The 17,418-nt window shown below is 43.1% G+C and overlaps 1 protein-coding gene across 1 annotated transcript in view; it reads left to right on the forward strand.

Moving 5' to 3' along the window:
- Positions 1 to 17,418, forward strand: part of zgc:112416 (uncharacterized protein LOC550509 homolog) — a 56,505-nt gene that overhangs the window by 14,456 nt on the left and 24,631 nt on the right. Inside the window, exons 2-3 of the mRNA XM_043694561.1 lie at positions 7,367 to 7,427; positions 14,064 to 14,137. Coding sequence (XP_043550496.1) covers positions 7,367 to 7,427; positions 14,064 to 14,137 — 135 coding nt within the window. The remainder of the gene's footprint in view (positions 1 to 7,366; positions 7,428 to 14,063; positions 14,138 to 17,418) is intronic.

Genomic DNA, 17,418 nt, shown 5'->3' on the forward strand with positions numbered 1-17,418 from the left:
GTGGTATAGTGGACAGCGAAGAAAGTTATCTCAGAGTGCAACGGGACCTTGATCAGATGGATCAATGGAGAAGGAGTGGCAGATAGAGTTTAATTTAGACAAATGTGAGATGCTACATTTTGGTAGGGCAAATCCAGACAGGACTTACACATTTAATGGTACAGTCCTGGAGAGCATTGCTGAGCAAAAAGACCTTTGAATGCAGGTTCATAGCTCCTTGAAAGTGGAGTCACATGTAGATAGGATAGCAAAGAAGATAATTTGCAGACTTCCCTTTATTGGTCAGAGTATTGAGTTCAGGAGTTGGGAGGTCATGTTGCGGCTGTACAGGACTTTGGTTAGGCCACTTTTGGAATATTGCGTGCAATTCTGGTCTCCTTGCTATAGGAAAGATATTATTAAACTTGAAAGGGTTGAGAAAAGATTTACAGGGATGTTGCCAGGCTGGAGGATTTGAGCTACAGGGAGAAGTTGAATAGGCTGGGGCTGTTTTCCCTGGAGCGTCGGAGGCTGAGGGGTGACCTTATAGAGGTTTACAAAATCATGACGGGCATGGATAGGTTGAATAGTCAAAGTCTTTTCCTCAGGGCAGGGGAGTCCAAAAATAGAGGGCATAGGTTTAAGGTGAGGGGAAAGATTTAAAAGGGACCTAAGTGGCCACATTTTCCCCCACAGTAGTGCATGTATGGAATGAGCTGCCAGATGTGTAGGAGGCTGATACAATTGCAACATTTAAAAGGCATCTGGGTAGGTATATGAATAGGAAGGGTTTAGAGGGATACAGGCCAAATGCTGGGATTAGATTATTTCAGGGTATCTGGTCGGCTGGGACAAGTTGGACTGAAGGGTCTGTTTCCGTGCTGTACATCTCTGTCTATATGACGATGAATCACACTAATGTCCACCAATTCCCACATACTGCAGCAGTAACACATCAACAGCCACTTACATGCTCGCACCTATAACCTTTGAATCCCTTACAGACCAAAAAACAAACTCAGCCTTGATTAAACTGAATGCCCTAACCTCCCTGACTCTCTGTGGAAAAGAATTCCAAAGACTAATGACCCTCTGAGATAAAAAACATCTCCCTCACTTCCATCTTAAATGGGAGACCCCGATTCTGTAACTATGCCCACTGGTTATCGGTTTCTTCCATGAGAGGCAAGATCCTTTCAGCATCCTTAAGCAAGCCCCCTTGACACCTACATGTTTCAATCAGACCACCTCTCACTTTTCTAAATTCCAAAAATAAAGTCCCAACCTTCTCAATTCTTCCTCGTAAGAAAACCTTTCATCCCAGAAATCAACAGTCGACCTTCTATGGAAAATGTAGGGAGACCTGCAAGTATTTTAGTGTGCTCTAACCAATGCCCTCATAATTCTAGAAAGATTTCCCTCCTTCCATATTTCAATCCTCTTGCATTAAAGGCCAACATTCCATTTGCCTTTGTGATTACTTGCTGTACCTGCATGCAACATTCTGTAGCATTACACTCATTTATAATTGTGCTATCAATTCAGCGAACATGCTATGAAAGCTGCAAGCATTCAGATTGAAAAAAAACTTTAATTCTGTTTCTTTACCACTTTCCCCAACTCTGACCTTATTTGCTGATGTACTGTTATGTTTGTACACCCTGTCCTTTCTTGTCACACTGCTTATCAATGCCCTTCATCACTAACCTTCACTATTGCCTTGTCCTTTCTGCTTAACTTATCAAATCTCACCTCACATGAACCCTCCACACACTTCCAAAAGTATAAATCCTTCTCTGCAGCCCTATATGACTTGCGAGAACACTGGTCCCAGTACAGTTCAAGTGAACTCCATCCCAATGTTACAGTTGCCTCTCGGTACCCCATCAGTCAAAACTCATTCTTCTAAAACCAATCTTTTCGTCACATTTTCAACTGTTTAATCCTTTTTTTACCCCATGCTGATTTGCTTGTGGCTCAGGTAATAATTCAGAGATTATTATCTTTGTGGTCTGCCTTTTTTATTTAGCTCCTCCTTGCTTATATTTCTTCACCAGAATCTCTTTCCTGGTCCGATCTGTCTTGCTGGTTCTCAACGTGTATAACAACAAGATCCTTTTCCTCTCATTCCAAATTCTCAACTCTGAGGAAACTTTCTTCACCTGGGGAGATAGCACAGTCTTCAGAATATTGAGAAAGCTCTGGCTGGTAAAAGGAGGGATAAATCCCAAGATAATCTACAAGTATATCAAATATCAGAGGACAACCAGAGAAAGAGTAGGGCCCATGAGGGACCAAGGGGTAATCTGTGGGTAGCACCAGAGGTCATTGGTAGAGTGCTGAACCAACACTTCACATTCATATTCACCCAAGAAAATGAGGATGAAGGTGTTGAACCCAGGGGGAGAGACTGCGAGGTGCTTGAGCAAATTGACACGTGGAAGGACAAGGTATTGGAAGTGTTGGCTGGCTTAAAAGTGGACAAGTCTCCAGGTCCAGATGAATTGTGTCCCAGGCTATTCTGAGAGACAAGGGAGGAGATTATAGGGGCACTGACCCAAATTTTTAATCCCTCTCTGGCCACAGGGAAGGTGCCAGAGGTCGGAGAACAGCTAATGTGATTCAGATATTTAAGAAGGGTTGTTGAGATAAGCCAGAGAACTACAGATCAGCGGTAGGGAAACTATTGGAGAACATTCTGAAAGAGATCATTTATCTCCACATGGAGAGGCAAGGCGTGATCAGGAATAGTCAGCATGGCTTTGTCAGGGGAAGGTCATGCCTAACAAATATGCTTCAATTTTGTGAGATCGTGCTCAGGTATGTATATATGGATTTCAGCAAAGCCTTTGACAAGGTCCCAGATAGGACACTAAACAAGAAGGCAAATGCACCTGGAATGCATAGGGTATTTTGATAAAGTGGATTGAAAATTGGCTGTCACTTGTAGGAGGCAGAGAGTGATGACAGAAAGCTATAGTGACTGGAAGTCAGTTTCCAGAGGCATACCACAGGGACCCGTGCTGGCTCCCCAGTTATTTGTCACGTGTATAACCGACAGAGATGACTGTGAGGGGCGTGGGGAGGAGTTGGATTAATAAGTTTGCGGGTGTGATAAAGGTGGTTAACAGCGAGGTTGAGTGTCTTGAGCTACTAGATATAAACTGGAGTGGTTAAATGGGTAGATAAATGGCAGATGGAACTTAACCCTGAAAAGTGTGAAGTGATACACTTTGGAAGAAGTTATTTATAAGGAAGTATTCCTTGAATGGCATGACACTAGGAAGTTCTGTGGAACAGTGGGACTTGGAGTGTTTGTCCACAGATCTCTGAATGCAGAAAGAAATGTTCGTCAGGTGATGAAAAAGGCACCTACCTTTATCAGTCGGGGCACAGATTACAAAAAATAGGGAAATTATGTTGAAGTTGTACAGAACTTTGAGACCACAGCTAGGGTCCTGTGTGTTGTTCTGGTTGCCATGGTACAGGAAGGCTGTGATTGCACTGGAGTGGGTGCAGAGGCGATTGACTAAGATCCTGCTCTGATGGAAGATTTAAGTTATGAGGAAAGGTTAGATAGGCTTGGGTTGTTTTTGTTGGAGCAGAGAAGGTCAAGGGGCAATCCGATTGAGATGTACACGATTATGAGGAGCATGGACAGAGTGGATAAGGAGTAGCTGTCCCCTCATTGAAGAGTCAGTCACGAGGAGACACAGATGAAAGACAGGAGGTTGAGGTGGAATGTGAGGAAATGCATTTTTACCTCGAGGGTGGTGACAGTCTAGAATGCGCTGTCTAGAGGGGGTGGTAGTGGCAAATTGCCTCACATACTTTTAAAAAAAACCTGGATAAGCACTTGACACATCATAACATTCAAGGCTGTGGGCCAAGGACTGGTAAATGCGATTAGGTTGAAGCTCAAAGTGTTTCTCAAGGGTTGATGCAGACTCAATGGGCCACCAAGACCTCTTTTGCCCAACATGATTCCATGATTCTATTGCTTCTGGCTGCAGAGAACAGTATCTCTTCTCTGACTGCACTTTCCTCTCTTTCAAGTGCATTCCTTTTAACTTCTGTGCTCCCACCTGAATAGTCCCCTGCACCATTGTCAGATTCCTCTGTTTATGAATGAGGTAAAGATTGTCAGCACTCAGCCAAATTGCATGACAAGAATATTTTGGCATACAGGAGAAAGTGAGGACTGCAGATGTCAGCAATCACAGTCCAAAAATGTGGCGCTGGAATTTTTCGTGCATAAACTCTTCATCGTTCCTGATGAAGGGCTTACGCACAAAACATCAACTCTCCTGCTCCTCGGATGCTGCCTGACCTGCTGTGCTTTTCCAGTGCCACACTCTTCGACACGTTGAGGCATGTGCCCATTAAGAGAATTTGAAATCACAGAATCACAGAATTGTTCTGGCACACAGGAGGCCAGTTGGCCCCATGATGTTTTCTCTGGCTGTCCAACAATTATTTTGTCTTGGTGCTATTCTCCCTCCCCTCCTCATAACCTTCGGATGTTATTTATTTTCAAGTAATCATCGAACACCCTCTTGAATGCCTCAGTTGAATCTGTCCCTAGCACATTTCCAGGAAATCTATTTGAGATGGTTTCATTGGGTGGAAAATCTTCTCACATCACATTTGCTATTTTGCAAATCAGTTTAAATCTGTGTCCCCTCACTCTTTTGTTTTTACAAGCATGAAATGTTTCTCCCGATCTACTTTTATCCATACCTTTCATAGTCTTGAAAACCTATATCAAATCTCCTCTTCTCTATCTGAACCTGCCCAATCTATCGGTGTAACCTCTGGGATCTTGTCTTTCTCCAGTATTGCAGTGCTCTCCTCCTTCCCTTCTTTTAATATCTTTTCGTATTATCTTATTCTCAGGAATATTTTTCAGTGAGTCTTGCCCTTCCTGAGCAGATGTCTGTTATTTTCCACAATGTATTTCCACATGGCTTAGACAGGAGGAATAGAGTGATGGTGCAGGGTTGTTTACATGATTGGAAGCCTGTGACCAGCAGTGTACCACAATGATTGGTACTGGGACCGTTGTTGTTTGCTGTGTAGGTTAATGGCGTGAAGGTGAATGTAGAAATTAATAAGTTCGCTGATGACTTAAAAATTGGTATTGTTGATGCTGTCAGGCTACAGTCTGCTGTTGATCAGGTGGTAAATTGGGCAGAATAATGCAGAAGAAATTTAATCCTGATAACAATGAGATGATGCATTTTGGGAGGTCTAATAAGGGAATGATATATGCAATGAATGGTAGGCCCCTCAGTACTGAGGAACAAAGGGAACTTGCTGTACAAGTCCATAGATCCCTGAAGAGGTGTCAGCAAAGGTAGACAGGGCGATGAAGAAGGCATAGGGGATGTTGCGTTCATTAGCTGAGTAATATAGGAATATAGGAGCAAGGAAGTCAATAAAACATTAGTTAGGCCATAGATGGCTGCCACACTGTTGGAGGCTGCAATTGCACTGGAGAGGATTTAGAGGAGATTCACCAGGATATTGCCTGGAATGGAAAGTATGAATTATGAGGAGAGCCTACATAGTCTGTTTGTTTTCCTTGGAGCAGAGGAGGCATCTGATCGAGGTGTACAAAATTGTGAGAAGCATCGGTAGGGTAGATCGTGACAATCTTTTCCTCATGGCAGATGTGGTTAAGACTAGAGGGCATAAGTTTAAGGTAAGGAGAATGTAGTTGAGAGAGGATCTGAGGGAAGGTTCTTTTATACAGAAGGTGGTAGAAATATAGAACATATTGGCTGAGTGGGTAGTGGAGACAGGTACTCTTGCAAGATTGAACCAGTATCTGGATGAGCACCTAAAATGCCAGGGTATAGTAGACTATAGACCAAGTGCTAGTAAATTGGATTAGTATAATTCGATGTTTGTTGGTCAGCATAAACATGCTGGGCTAAAGGGCCTGTTTCTATGCTGTATGTCTCTATGATCTATGACAATCTGCTATGCTTTTAACTCTTTGAGGAGAAAGTGAGGACTGCAGATGCTGGAGATCAGAGCTGAAAATGTGTTGCTGGAAAAGCGCAGCAGATCAGGCAGCATCCAGGGAACAGGAGAATCGACGTTTCGGGCATAAGCCCTTCTTCAGGAAGCCCTTCCTGAAGAAGGGCTTATGCCCGAAACGTCGATTCTCCTGTTCCCTGGACGCTGCCTGACCTGCTGCGCTTTTCCAGCAACACATTTTTAGCTATGCTTTTAACTCCCCAATCTTATTTACTATATTTCATGCATTCACACACGTGCTCAGTCACCCTGACTTGGAGTTTGTTAATTTCTCCAATTTCAACTATTAACTTACTGTTCCCGATACTAGTATTGTCTGGCTCTCTAAATATTTTGTGGACCATGGTTTTCTTCTCTGAAATTCTCTTTGTTCACACACTTCTGCCAAGTTAATTCAAAGTCTTCCCAAAAGCACTAGCAAAATGCCATGTACGGAACTCATTTCTGGCTCTGTTCAGGAGCAACCCATCTTGTATGGTGTCATCTCCACAGAGCCAGCCCCAGGAATCTAAAATCTTTCCTTCAGCACCACCCATTCAGCCAATCATTCATCTGCCTTATCCTCTTACTGTGTGACCTATCCAAGTCATTGGTATCAATGTGAGTCACAATTTCTGGTTGTTCACTCTCTCTCAAAAGAACATCTGTAGCCACTCTATGACTTCCCGAGATACAGTATACCATCCTAGAGTCATATCTGTGGCCAAACGCGAAGACTCCCTGTTGCCCGAATTAATGATATCGCTATCACTATCGCTCCTCCTTTCTCCTTCCTTCCCTCCTGTATAGCTGAGCTTGCTTGTAGTGTCACAAATTTGACTCTGACTACGCTCCTATGAAGAACAAATGCTTTCATCAGCTTCCAAAATGGTAAACTGTTTTGAAGTTTTATCTTTGTTGCAGGACACCCAGTTGGGGTTATTTGTGTGCATGCAAAAATTGAAGACAAAAACTAAATGTAAAAATGGGCTATTCCAATTGGGGTAACTGCCGGGGGGTAGGGGGTAGTGGGGGGTGGGGGGGGGGGGGTGCAGCACACCTCTGCTTCATTAGCACTCAACTGTAAACCCAGCTTGCCATTCCTGATTATGACCTGCTCACTACTTCTGGGAGACCAGCATATGATTCAAGCAAGAACAAAGTGCACTCTATAATAAAATATCTGACCAGTGCTCACTTTCTTGGCTTGAAGTTGCAGTATAAGAACTTGACTGCTGTAGAACCCAAACTCAATGAAGAGTAAACTGGCCCTGAGCACAGAAGGGAAAGTGCGGCTTTGTCAAAACGTATTCCCCGCAAAAGTCAGATCCACAAGTTGAACTTAAATTGTTTTTAATTTCAGAAACTGGAGAACGAACGAGAGAACTTGGACGAACGTTCAGATACAGCAGCATCCACAGCACGTAAGTTCATGTTTGAGAAAGAATGATAGAATTGTTACAGTATAGAAGGAGGCCACTTAACCCATCATGTCCATTCTGGCCCTTATACTGAGCAAGGAGAAAGTGAGGACTGCAGATGCTGGAGATCAGAGCTGAAAATGTGTTGCTGGAAAAGCGCAGCAGGTCAGGCAGCATCCAAGGAACAGGAGAATCGACGTTTCGGGCATAAGCCCTTCTTCAGGAATATACTCAGAGTGACAAATAAGGGGAAGATGTACAATTGGAGATATATGTATTACATGAGAACATAGAATAAAATATTTAATAATAAACTAAAATCAAGTAAATGTACCATTGAACATGTCCTGCCAGTAGTTTATCTTTTCGAGCCACATGTCAACCACAGAATTCCCTCCCCCAGGGCATTGTGGACTGCAGTGGTTTCAAAAATCTTAGCTCACAACGACCTTCTCAAGGGCAGCTAGGGACAGGCGATAAATGCTAGCCAGTCTGCGTCACTCACACCCCACAAAAATGAATTAATAAAAAAAAGATACAATAATGTTTGTCATTTATAAGAATTTTTGTTCAAAGTTGTCTAGAAGTCCACATATGCACCTTATTGAGAATGTTCCTCAAGGAAGTCACAGCACATAGAACACTGAACTGCACAGCACAGGAATGGACCCTTCAGCTCAAACGTGACGACAAATTAAACTAAACCCTTTTGCCTGCCCTTTGTCCATATCCCTCCATTCCTTGCATATTCATGTGCTTATCTAAAAGACTGTTAAACACTCCTATTGTTTATGCCTCCATCACCACCACTACAGCACGTTCCAGGCTCTGTCAAAAAAAGCTTGTCCCTCACATCTTCTTTGAACTTTCCCGCTCTCACCTTAAATGCATGCCCCCTAGTATTAGACAGTTCAACTCTGGGGGAAAAAAGATTCTAACCATCAAGTCTCTCTGTGCGTTTTGTAATTTTCTAGACTTCCATCAAGTCTCTCCTCAGCCTCTGCCACTCCAGAGACAACAACCTGAGTTTTTCCAGCCTCTCCTTGTAGCTCACACCCACGAATCCAAGCAGCAAGCTGGTAAACCTCTTCTGCACCCTCTGCAAAGCCTTCACATCCTTCCTGTAACATGGCGACCAGAATTGAATGCAATATTCCAAGTGTGGCCTTGGTTATTATTGATTGTCGGGAGCAGAAAAGATTGATGGGGGATCTGAGATGTATAAAATTATGCAAGGCATGGACAAGGTGAGTAGAAAGCAGCTGTTCCCCTTAGTTGAAGGGTGAATAACAGGGGGTATCATTTTCAAAGAGTTTTAGAGGGGAGTACTCAAATGGTGGGGGGTGTCCAGAATGCACTGCCTGAGAGAGTAGTTGAGGTGGGAAACATTCAAAGTTCTGGGCCCAGTGCAGGAAAGTGGGACTTTTGTAGATAGTAGTGTATTTTTGGTGGTTCAGACTTGATGACTCAACAATCCTGTTCTGTATTTTATGGTTCTCTGATGATTTTCATGATAATTTAGGTAAGGTTTCATGACCTTACACAGAGCTGAATAAAGATAAATGTGTCTGAAGTTGCTTGTACGTATTTCTGTTTGACATTAGGCTTGTTAGAATATAGAAGTGCTGTGTCCATGCTGACTCTCAATAGGTCCATCTCAGCTTATCCTACTGTCCTCCCTTTTCTCTGCAAATCCTTTCTAATCAGATGATTACCGAATTAACTTTCGAGCACAATGACGGAATCTGCTTCCAACACTCTCAGGCACTTTGAGCTCTCTATTTTACACCCTAACCACATGCTGCCTAAAGAAATGCTTTCCCCATATTGCCAATGGTTCTTTTCACCAATTATTTGAGTATGGTGTCCTCTGCTTTGCAACTTAGATGAATGGTTTCTCCCTACCATGCTGACCATATCTTTCAGGATGTTGAGCACTTGGTACAAATCTCTTCTCAGGCTTTTCCTCTGGTAGGTAGACAATCCAGTTTCATATTGTCTCTCCCTAAGTGGAGCCTCTCATAATCAGAGCCATTTTTGGAAACTTTCCATGCTTCAATATCTTCACGGTTTTTTAATGTGTTGCCAGAATTGGACAGTATTCCAGTTGATAACAAAGCAGGGTTTTACAAAAGCTAATCATAATTTCATTGCTCCCTGTTCTCCATATCTCTGATTATAAAATCAAGGATCCCTCTACACCTTATATTTGCATTCTTGGTTACTAATGGAGTTGAAAAGGCATTGTGTGACCCACCAGCCCTCTTCAGTATGTCTTTCTCTGTTATGCTTGCTGATGGCTTCTTTGATTGTGATCCTGACATCTAAGCTGAAAATGTGTTGCTGGAAAAGCGCAGCAGGTCAGGCAGCATCCAAGGAGCAGGAGAATCGACGTTTCGGGCATGAGCCCTTCTTCTGGCCTGAAACGTCGATTCTCCTGTTCCTTGAATGCTGCCTGACCTGCTGCATTTTTCCAGCAACACATTTTTAGCTCTGATCTCCAGCATCTGCAGTCCTCACTTTCTCCTATCCTGACATCTAAATCAGGTATCACCTGGATAGGAAGCTACTAATTTGAGACAATTCCAGGCGAAGCACAGGTTCTCCCAGGGCATGGGAAACTGTGAAATTGAAATCCTATTTGCCAATGGCTGGCTGTGAATGGGCCGCTGGTTCAGAGCAGAGTATACAATGAAGTCTGGACTTGTTCTCCAGTGGATATGACTACTTCCAGCCTTAATCAGCATAAAGAAAACATAAGTTTTGCATTGGACTGCTCCAGGACAGCCTTATCTTGAGCTGAAAATGTGCCGCTGGAAAAGCGCAGCAGGTCAGGCAGCATCCAGATTAACAGGAGAATCGACGTTTCGGGCATAAGCCCTTCTTCAGGAATGAGGAAAGTGTGTCCAGCAGGCTAAGATAAAAGGTAGGGAGGAGGGACTTGGGGGAGGGGCGTCGGAAATGCGATAGGTGGAAAGAGGTCAAGGTGAGGGTGATAGGTCAGACTGGGGTGGGGGCGGAGAGGTCAGGAAGAAGATTGCAGGTTAGGAAGGCGGTGCTGAGTTCGATGGATTTGACTGAGACAACTGCACTTTTCCAGCGGCACATTTTCAGCTCTGATCTCCAGCATCTGCAGACCTCACTTTCTCCTCAAAGCCTTATCTTGAGGCCAGGTTATGACCAGAACCTGTCTTAAGTTGTCTTCTCTCGTGCTGTTTGTATTGACAAGGAGACACAGGCAAGGATGGCCAAAACAAGTGTAGCATTCAGCAGTCTTTGAATACCAGTCTGAGGATACAAAGCAGTGAGCCCACCTACTATATTCGAAAGTCTGAAAATTGAAATTAAGACTTGGACAATGTGCCAGCAGACCTTTAGCCATTTGTACTTGAGCTGCCTTGGAAAACCTCTGAGTGTGCCAATCCATGTCATGGTGAGACTGTCATTGGTCTCGTCATACAGCTGCAATGCCTGATAATCACTTACCAAAGTGAATCTTTTATGGAGTGCTTGAGTCTGGCAGTCAATGGAAGTGCTACAAGAATACTCTGAAGGCTTCACTTGAGAACTGTGATGCTGACTTCAATTCATGGCAGAAGCTCACCCAGGATCACTGCACCCGGCTCAACCAAATAAAACATGGTGCTGCCTCCTTCAAAAGCAACTGAGTATTAGACAGTTAAAAATCACACAACACCAGGTTATAGTCCAACAGGTTTAATTGGAAGCACACTAGCTTTTGGAGTGTCGCTTCTTCATCAGGAGCGTCGCTTCGAAAGCTAGTGTGCTTCCAATTAAACCTGTTGGACTATAACCTGGTGTTGTGTGATTTTTAACTTTGTACACCCCAGTCCAACACCGGCATCTCCAAATCATGAGTATTAGACAGAGAGAGAAAAGACATATTGTCAGAGAGAAGAGTGTGAAGCCGGAACTTCTTGGACACATTGGTAGGAATGACACAGTTAGGGAAAAGGTTAAGGCTTTGCACAGTGAATATAAGAGATTAGGTATAAGGTTAAAAAAAAACATCAAGAGCAGTGTCTCTGGTTTATTTCCAACTGCCAAGTTTTAATGAGGGAAGGAATAAAAGGATAGGGAAGATAAATCAATGCTGAAGAGTTGGTGCAATGTGCAAGGATTCAGGGATTTCTTGGATCTCTTTTGGGATCTCTTTTGGGACAGAAAAGACCTGTTCAAAAAGGATGAACTGGAAGGGGACATGTATCCTGGTGGGGAGATTTGCTATTGTATCTTGTGACTCTGGCGAGAGTGGGGTGGGGGTCTCCTAAGTAACAGTGAAAATAGAAATAAAGATAAAGATGGTTCTGAATCAGAAAAGGGCAAGTTAATTAGAAAAGACAGACGAGAGCAAGTCAGAGAACCATGTAACTCTTAAGAATTAAACTGCATTTATCTCGATATTAGAGGCCTTTACAGGTAAGACTTGATGAACTTGAGGCATGTATGGGAACATGCAACTGGGATGTCGTAGCTATTACAGAAACATGGCTGAGGGAAGGACGGGACAGGCAGTTCAATATTCTGGGTTATAGGAAGGATAAAAAGGGAAGTGAAAGAGGAAGAGGAATGGCGTTTTTAATTAAGGAAAACACCACTACTGTCATTAGAGAAGGTATTTCTGAGGAATCATTTAGTGAAAATATATGGGTTGAAATTAGAAATAAGAAAGGGATGATCACCTTGTTGGGATTCTACTATAGGCCCCCAATCATCACAGGGAAATTGAGAAGCAAATATATGGAGAGATCTCAAATATGTGTAGGAATAATGAAGTTGTTGTAGTAGGGGATTTTAATTTTTCATACATTGACGCGGACTGCTCTGGTGTTAAAGGTTTGGATGGTAAAGAAGTTGTTAAATGTGTTCAAGAAATGTTTCTTTATCAAAGGGCAAAAGCTGACCTTGTCTGGGGGAATAAGGCAAGGCAGGTAACTGAAGTGTTAGCAGGGGAACACTTTGAGACTAGTGAACGTAATGCTGTTGGTTTTAAACAGTTCTAGGAAAGGATAAGTCTTCCATGAAAGTTAAAGCTTTTAATTGGAGTACAGCAAATTTAAGGATATGAAACAAGAACTTCCAGAAGATTTTTGGAGTAGACAGTTTACAGGTAAAGGGACGACTGGGAAGTGGGAGGCTTTCAAAAGTTTGCTAATGAGAGTTTAGGGGCATTATGTTTCTGTTAGAGTGAAATGCAAAGTTAGTCAGATTAGGGAACAATGGATGGTTAAAGATATTGAAGCTCTGAGATCAACTGAATCTCTTGAAGACGATAATGATTGTAGGGGCATTCTTAAGAAGGATGTCAGGAAGGCAAAAATTGGTTCATCTGAAGAGCCTGTTTCTATGCTGTATGGTTATAAGACTAAAGAGAAGAAATCACGGATGAAAATCTAGATGGGTGGGTTAGTAAGTTTGCAGATGATAGTGAATAGTGTGGAAGGTTGTCAAAGGATACAGTGGGATATAGGTCAGTTGTATATATAGTTGGAGAAATGACAGATGGAGTCTAATCCGGGTAAATGTGAGCTGCTGCACTTTGGGAGATCAGATGTTAAAGAAAAGTATAGAGTTAATGGCAGGACCCTGAACAGCATTGATGTACAGGGGAATCTTGGATTCCCTGAAAGCAGCCACACAAGGAGATAGAGTGGTAAAGAAGTGCTTGTCTTTATTATTTGGGGAATTGAGTACAAGAGTTAGGATGTCATCTTGCAGCTTTGTAAGACTTTGGTTCGGCCACTCTTAGAGTATTGTGTTCAATTCTGGTCACCACATTACAGGAAGGATGTGGAGGCTTTGGAGAGGGTGCAGAAGAGGTTTACCAAGATGCTGCCTGGATTAGAGGGTATGAGCTATAAGGGGAGGCTAGAAAAACTTGGCTTGTTTTCTCTTGTGTGGTGGAGCATCAGAGGAAAGTTGATAGAGGTCGATAAAATTATGAGATGCATAGATAGGGTTGACAGTTAGAATCTTTTTCCCAGAGTTGAAATGTCTACGCTTAAGATGGCAGGCATTTAAGGTGAGAGGGAGCAAGTTCAAAAGAGATGTGAATGGCAAGTGTTTTTACAGAGAGTGGTAGGGGTCTCAAACATACTGCCAAGGTGATGGTGGAGGTAGGTATGTTAGGAGTGTTTGAGGGACTTGTAGATAAGCACATGAATATGCAAGGATTGGAGAGATACAGACCAGAGGCAGGGGGAAGGGATTAGTTTAATTTGGTGACATGTTTGGTACAACATAATGGACCAGAGGGCCTCCTCCTGTGCTCTCCAGTTCTATGTTCCATGTCCTACATTCTATGCAAACCACTTCCTCTGCCCTCCACCTGTGATGATTGCTTTTTCTGTGACTGTACTCCCACCCTCTGAATTGTTTCCTGAAACCTTTGCAAACTCTCATCCTACTTTCAAAGACCCTCCCAAAACAATGCTCTTCTGTTTTATAAGCTCTGTCCCAAACTCCATCGATTTGTCTTTTCCTCCTCCCCAGTGTTAATTTGGTTTCCTTTTCTGCAGTCCAATGTGGTGGGACGTTGTTCCCATTTGTTCACTTTTTTTTGTGCTTTGAAAAGAGAACTGAAGTGCCTGTCAAACATTGTGTTTGTTTTCTGTGCAGGCAGTTTGGATGGACAAGGCGATGCGCTACACCATGCACTGAAGCGAAGAAAAGGCTTGCTGCAAAAACTGAGGGTAAGCATCGGGAGGAGATGCACCCCCCAAGAGCCTTGCATGCGCAGGCAAAGCTTTACAATTTGCAGACTTCAACAGGAGCCCTCCACCACTTCCCGTGGCACTTTCATCTGCGTGAAAAAGTTGCCCCTTAGGCCTCTTTTATATCTTTCCCCTCTCACCCTAAACCTATGCCCTCTAGTTTTGGACTGCACCCCCCCCCAAGGAAGAGACTTTGTCTATTTATCCTATCCATAATTTTATAAACCTGTATAACGTCACCCCTCAGCCTCCGATGCTCCAGGGAAAACACCCCCAGCCTATTCAACCTCTCCCTACAGCTCAAATCCTCCAACCCTGGCAACATCCTTGTAAATCTTTTCTGAACGCTTTCAAGTTTCACAACATCCTTCCGATAGGAAGGAGACCAGAATTGCACGCAATATTCCAACAGTGGCCTAACCAATGTCTTGTACATCCGCAACATGACCTCCCAACTCCTGTACTCAATACTCTGACCAATAAATGAAAGCATACCAAACACCTTCTTCACTATCCTATCCACCTGCGACTCCACTTTCAAGGAACTATGAACTTGCACTCCAAGGTCTCTTTGTTCAGCAACACTCCCTAGGACCTTACCATTAAGTGTATAAGTCCTGCTAAGATATGCTTTTCTAAAATGAAACAATTCACATTTATCTAAATTAAACTCCATCTGCCAATTCTCAGCCCATTGGCCCATCTGATCAAGATCCTGTTGTAATCTGAGGTAACGTTCCTCGCTGTCCACTGCACCTCCAATTTTGGTGTCATCTGCAAACTTATTAACTCTACCTCTTATGCTCACACACAAATGACGAAAAGTAGAGGACCCAGCACCGATCGTTATGGCACTCCACTGGTCACAGGCCTCCAGTCTGAAAAACAACCCTCCACCACCACCCTCTGTATTCTACCTTTGAGCCAGTTCTGCATCCAAATGGCTAGTTCTCCCTGTATTCCATGAGGTATAACCTTACTAACCAGTCTCCCATGGGGAATCTTGTCAAACGCTTTACTGAAGTCCATATACCACTCTGCCCTCATCAATTGTCTTTGTTACTTCTTCAAAAAAAACTCAATTAAGTTTGTGAGACATGATTTCCCACGCACAAAGCCATGTTGACTATCCCCAGTCAGTCCTTACCTTTCCAAATACATGTACATCCTGTCCCTCAGGATTCCCTCCAACAACTTGCCCACCACTGACGTCAGGCTCACTGGTCTATAGTTCCCTTCTTAAATAGTGGCACCATGTTTGCCAACCTCCAGTCTTCCGGCACCTCACCTGTGACTATCGATGATACAAATATCTCAGCAAGAGGCCCAGCAATCACTTCCTCAGCTTCCCACAGAGTTCTCGGGTACTCCTCATCAGGTCCTGGGGATTTATCCACCTTTATGCATTTCAAGACATCCAGCACTTCCTCCTCTATAATATGGACATTTTTCAAGATGTCATCAACTATTTCCCTACATTTTCTATCTTCCATGTCCTTTTCAAAAGTTAACACTAATGCAAAATATTCATTTAGCATCTCCCCTATCCCCTGTGGCTCCATACAAAGGCTACCTTGCTGATCATTGAGGGGGCTTATTCTCTCCCTAGTTTCCCTTTTGTCCTTAATGTATTTGGATTCTCCTTAATTCTATTTGCCAAAGCTATCTCTTGTCCCCGTTTTGCCCTCCTGATTTCCCTCTTAAGTATACTCCTACTTTCTTTATACTCTTCTAAGGATTCACACGATCTATCCTGTCTATACCTGACATATGCTTCTTTCTTTTTCTGAACCAAATCGTCAATTTCTTTAGTCATCCAGCATTCCCTACACCTACCAGCCTTTCCTTTCACCCTGACAGGAATATCCTGTCTCTGGACTCGTTATCTCATTTCTGAAGGCTTCCCATTTTCCAGCCATCCCTTTAACCTGCGAACATCTGCCCCCAATCAACTTTTGAAAGTTCTTGCCTAATATCATCAAAATTGGAATTTCTTCTGGGGTAGAAGTGACCTGTACAAGAAGGATGGATTGCACCTGAATTGGAACGGGACTAATATACTGGCAGGGAGGTTTGCTAGAGCTGCTCAGGAGGATTTAAACTCGTAAGGTGGGGGTGTGGGACCCAGGGAGATAGTGAGGAAAGAGATCAATCTGAAACTGGTACAGTTGAGAAAAGAAGCGAGTCAGTCAGGGCAGGCATGGACAAAGCAGAGAACAAGGTAGGGCTGATAAATTAAACTGCATTTATTTCAATGCAAGAGGCTGAACTGGGAAGGCAGATGAACTCAGGGCATGGCTAGGAACATGGGACTGGGATATCATAGCAATTACAGAAACATGGCTCAGGGATGGACAGGACTAGCAGCTTAATGTTCCAGGATACAAATGCTACAGGAAGGACAGAAAGGGAGGCAAGAGAGGAGGGGGAGTGGCGTTTTCGATAAGGGATAGCATCACTGTACTGAGGGAAGATATCCCAGAAATACATCCAGGGGAAGTTATTTGGTTTGAACTGAGAAATGAGAAAGGGATGATCACTTTATTGGGATTGTATTGTAGACCCCCTAATAGTCAGAGGGAAATTGAGAAACAAATTAGTAAGGAGATCTCAGTTATGCATAAGAATAATAGTGTGGTTATGGTAGGGGATTTTAACTTTCCAAACGTAGTCTGGGACTGCCATAGTGTTAAGGGCTTAGATGGAAAGGAATTTGTTCAGTGTGTTCAAGAAAATTTTCTGATTCAATATGTGGATGTACCTACTAGAGAAAGTGCAAAACCTGACCTACTCTTGGGAAATAAGGCAGGGCAGGTGACTGAGGTGTCAGTGGGAGAGCACTTTAGTGCCAGCGACCATAATTCTATTCGTTTTAAAATAGTGATGGAAAAGGATAGACCAGATCTAAAAGTTGAAGCTGTAAATTGTAGGAAGGCCAATTTTGACAGTATTAGGCAAGAACTTTCATAACAGGTGGTTGGGGTGGAACTAGCTGAAGGATTTGCTAATCTTCCTATTATCCCTAGGTAGGGGAATAGCCATTAGATTGAACAATGGCAAACGTAATTGCCTTATCCAAGAAACTCTTTACGGACATTTTTAGTAACTTCAAATCAGTCAGCTAATCATGGATGAGGTGGACAGGCACTTGGAGAGATTCGACCTAATGATGGAGCACCTGCATAGATTGGTAAAAGACAGATTGGATAGTCCAATCTCATTGATGTTTTTGATGGGGCGGAATACATTGGATGTTAGTA

Source organism: Chiloscyllium plagiosum, chromosome 7 (genome assembly GCF_004010195.1).
Source record: "Chiloscyllium plagiosum isolate BGI_BamShark_2017 chromosome 7, ASM401019v2, whole genome shotgun sequence".
In the NCBI taxonomy this organism is placed as follows: domain Eukaryota; kingdom Metazoa; phylum Chordata; class Chondrichthyes; order Orectolobiformes; family Hemiscylliidae; genus Chiloscyllium; species Chiloscyllium plagiosum.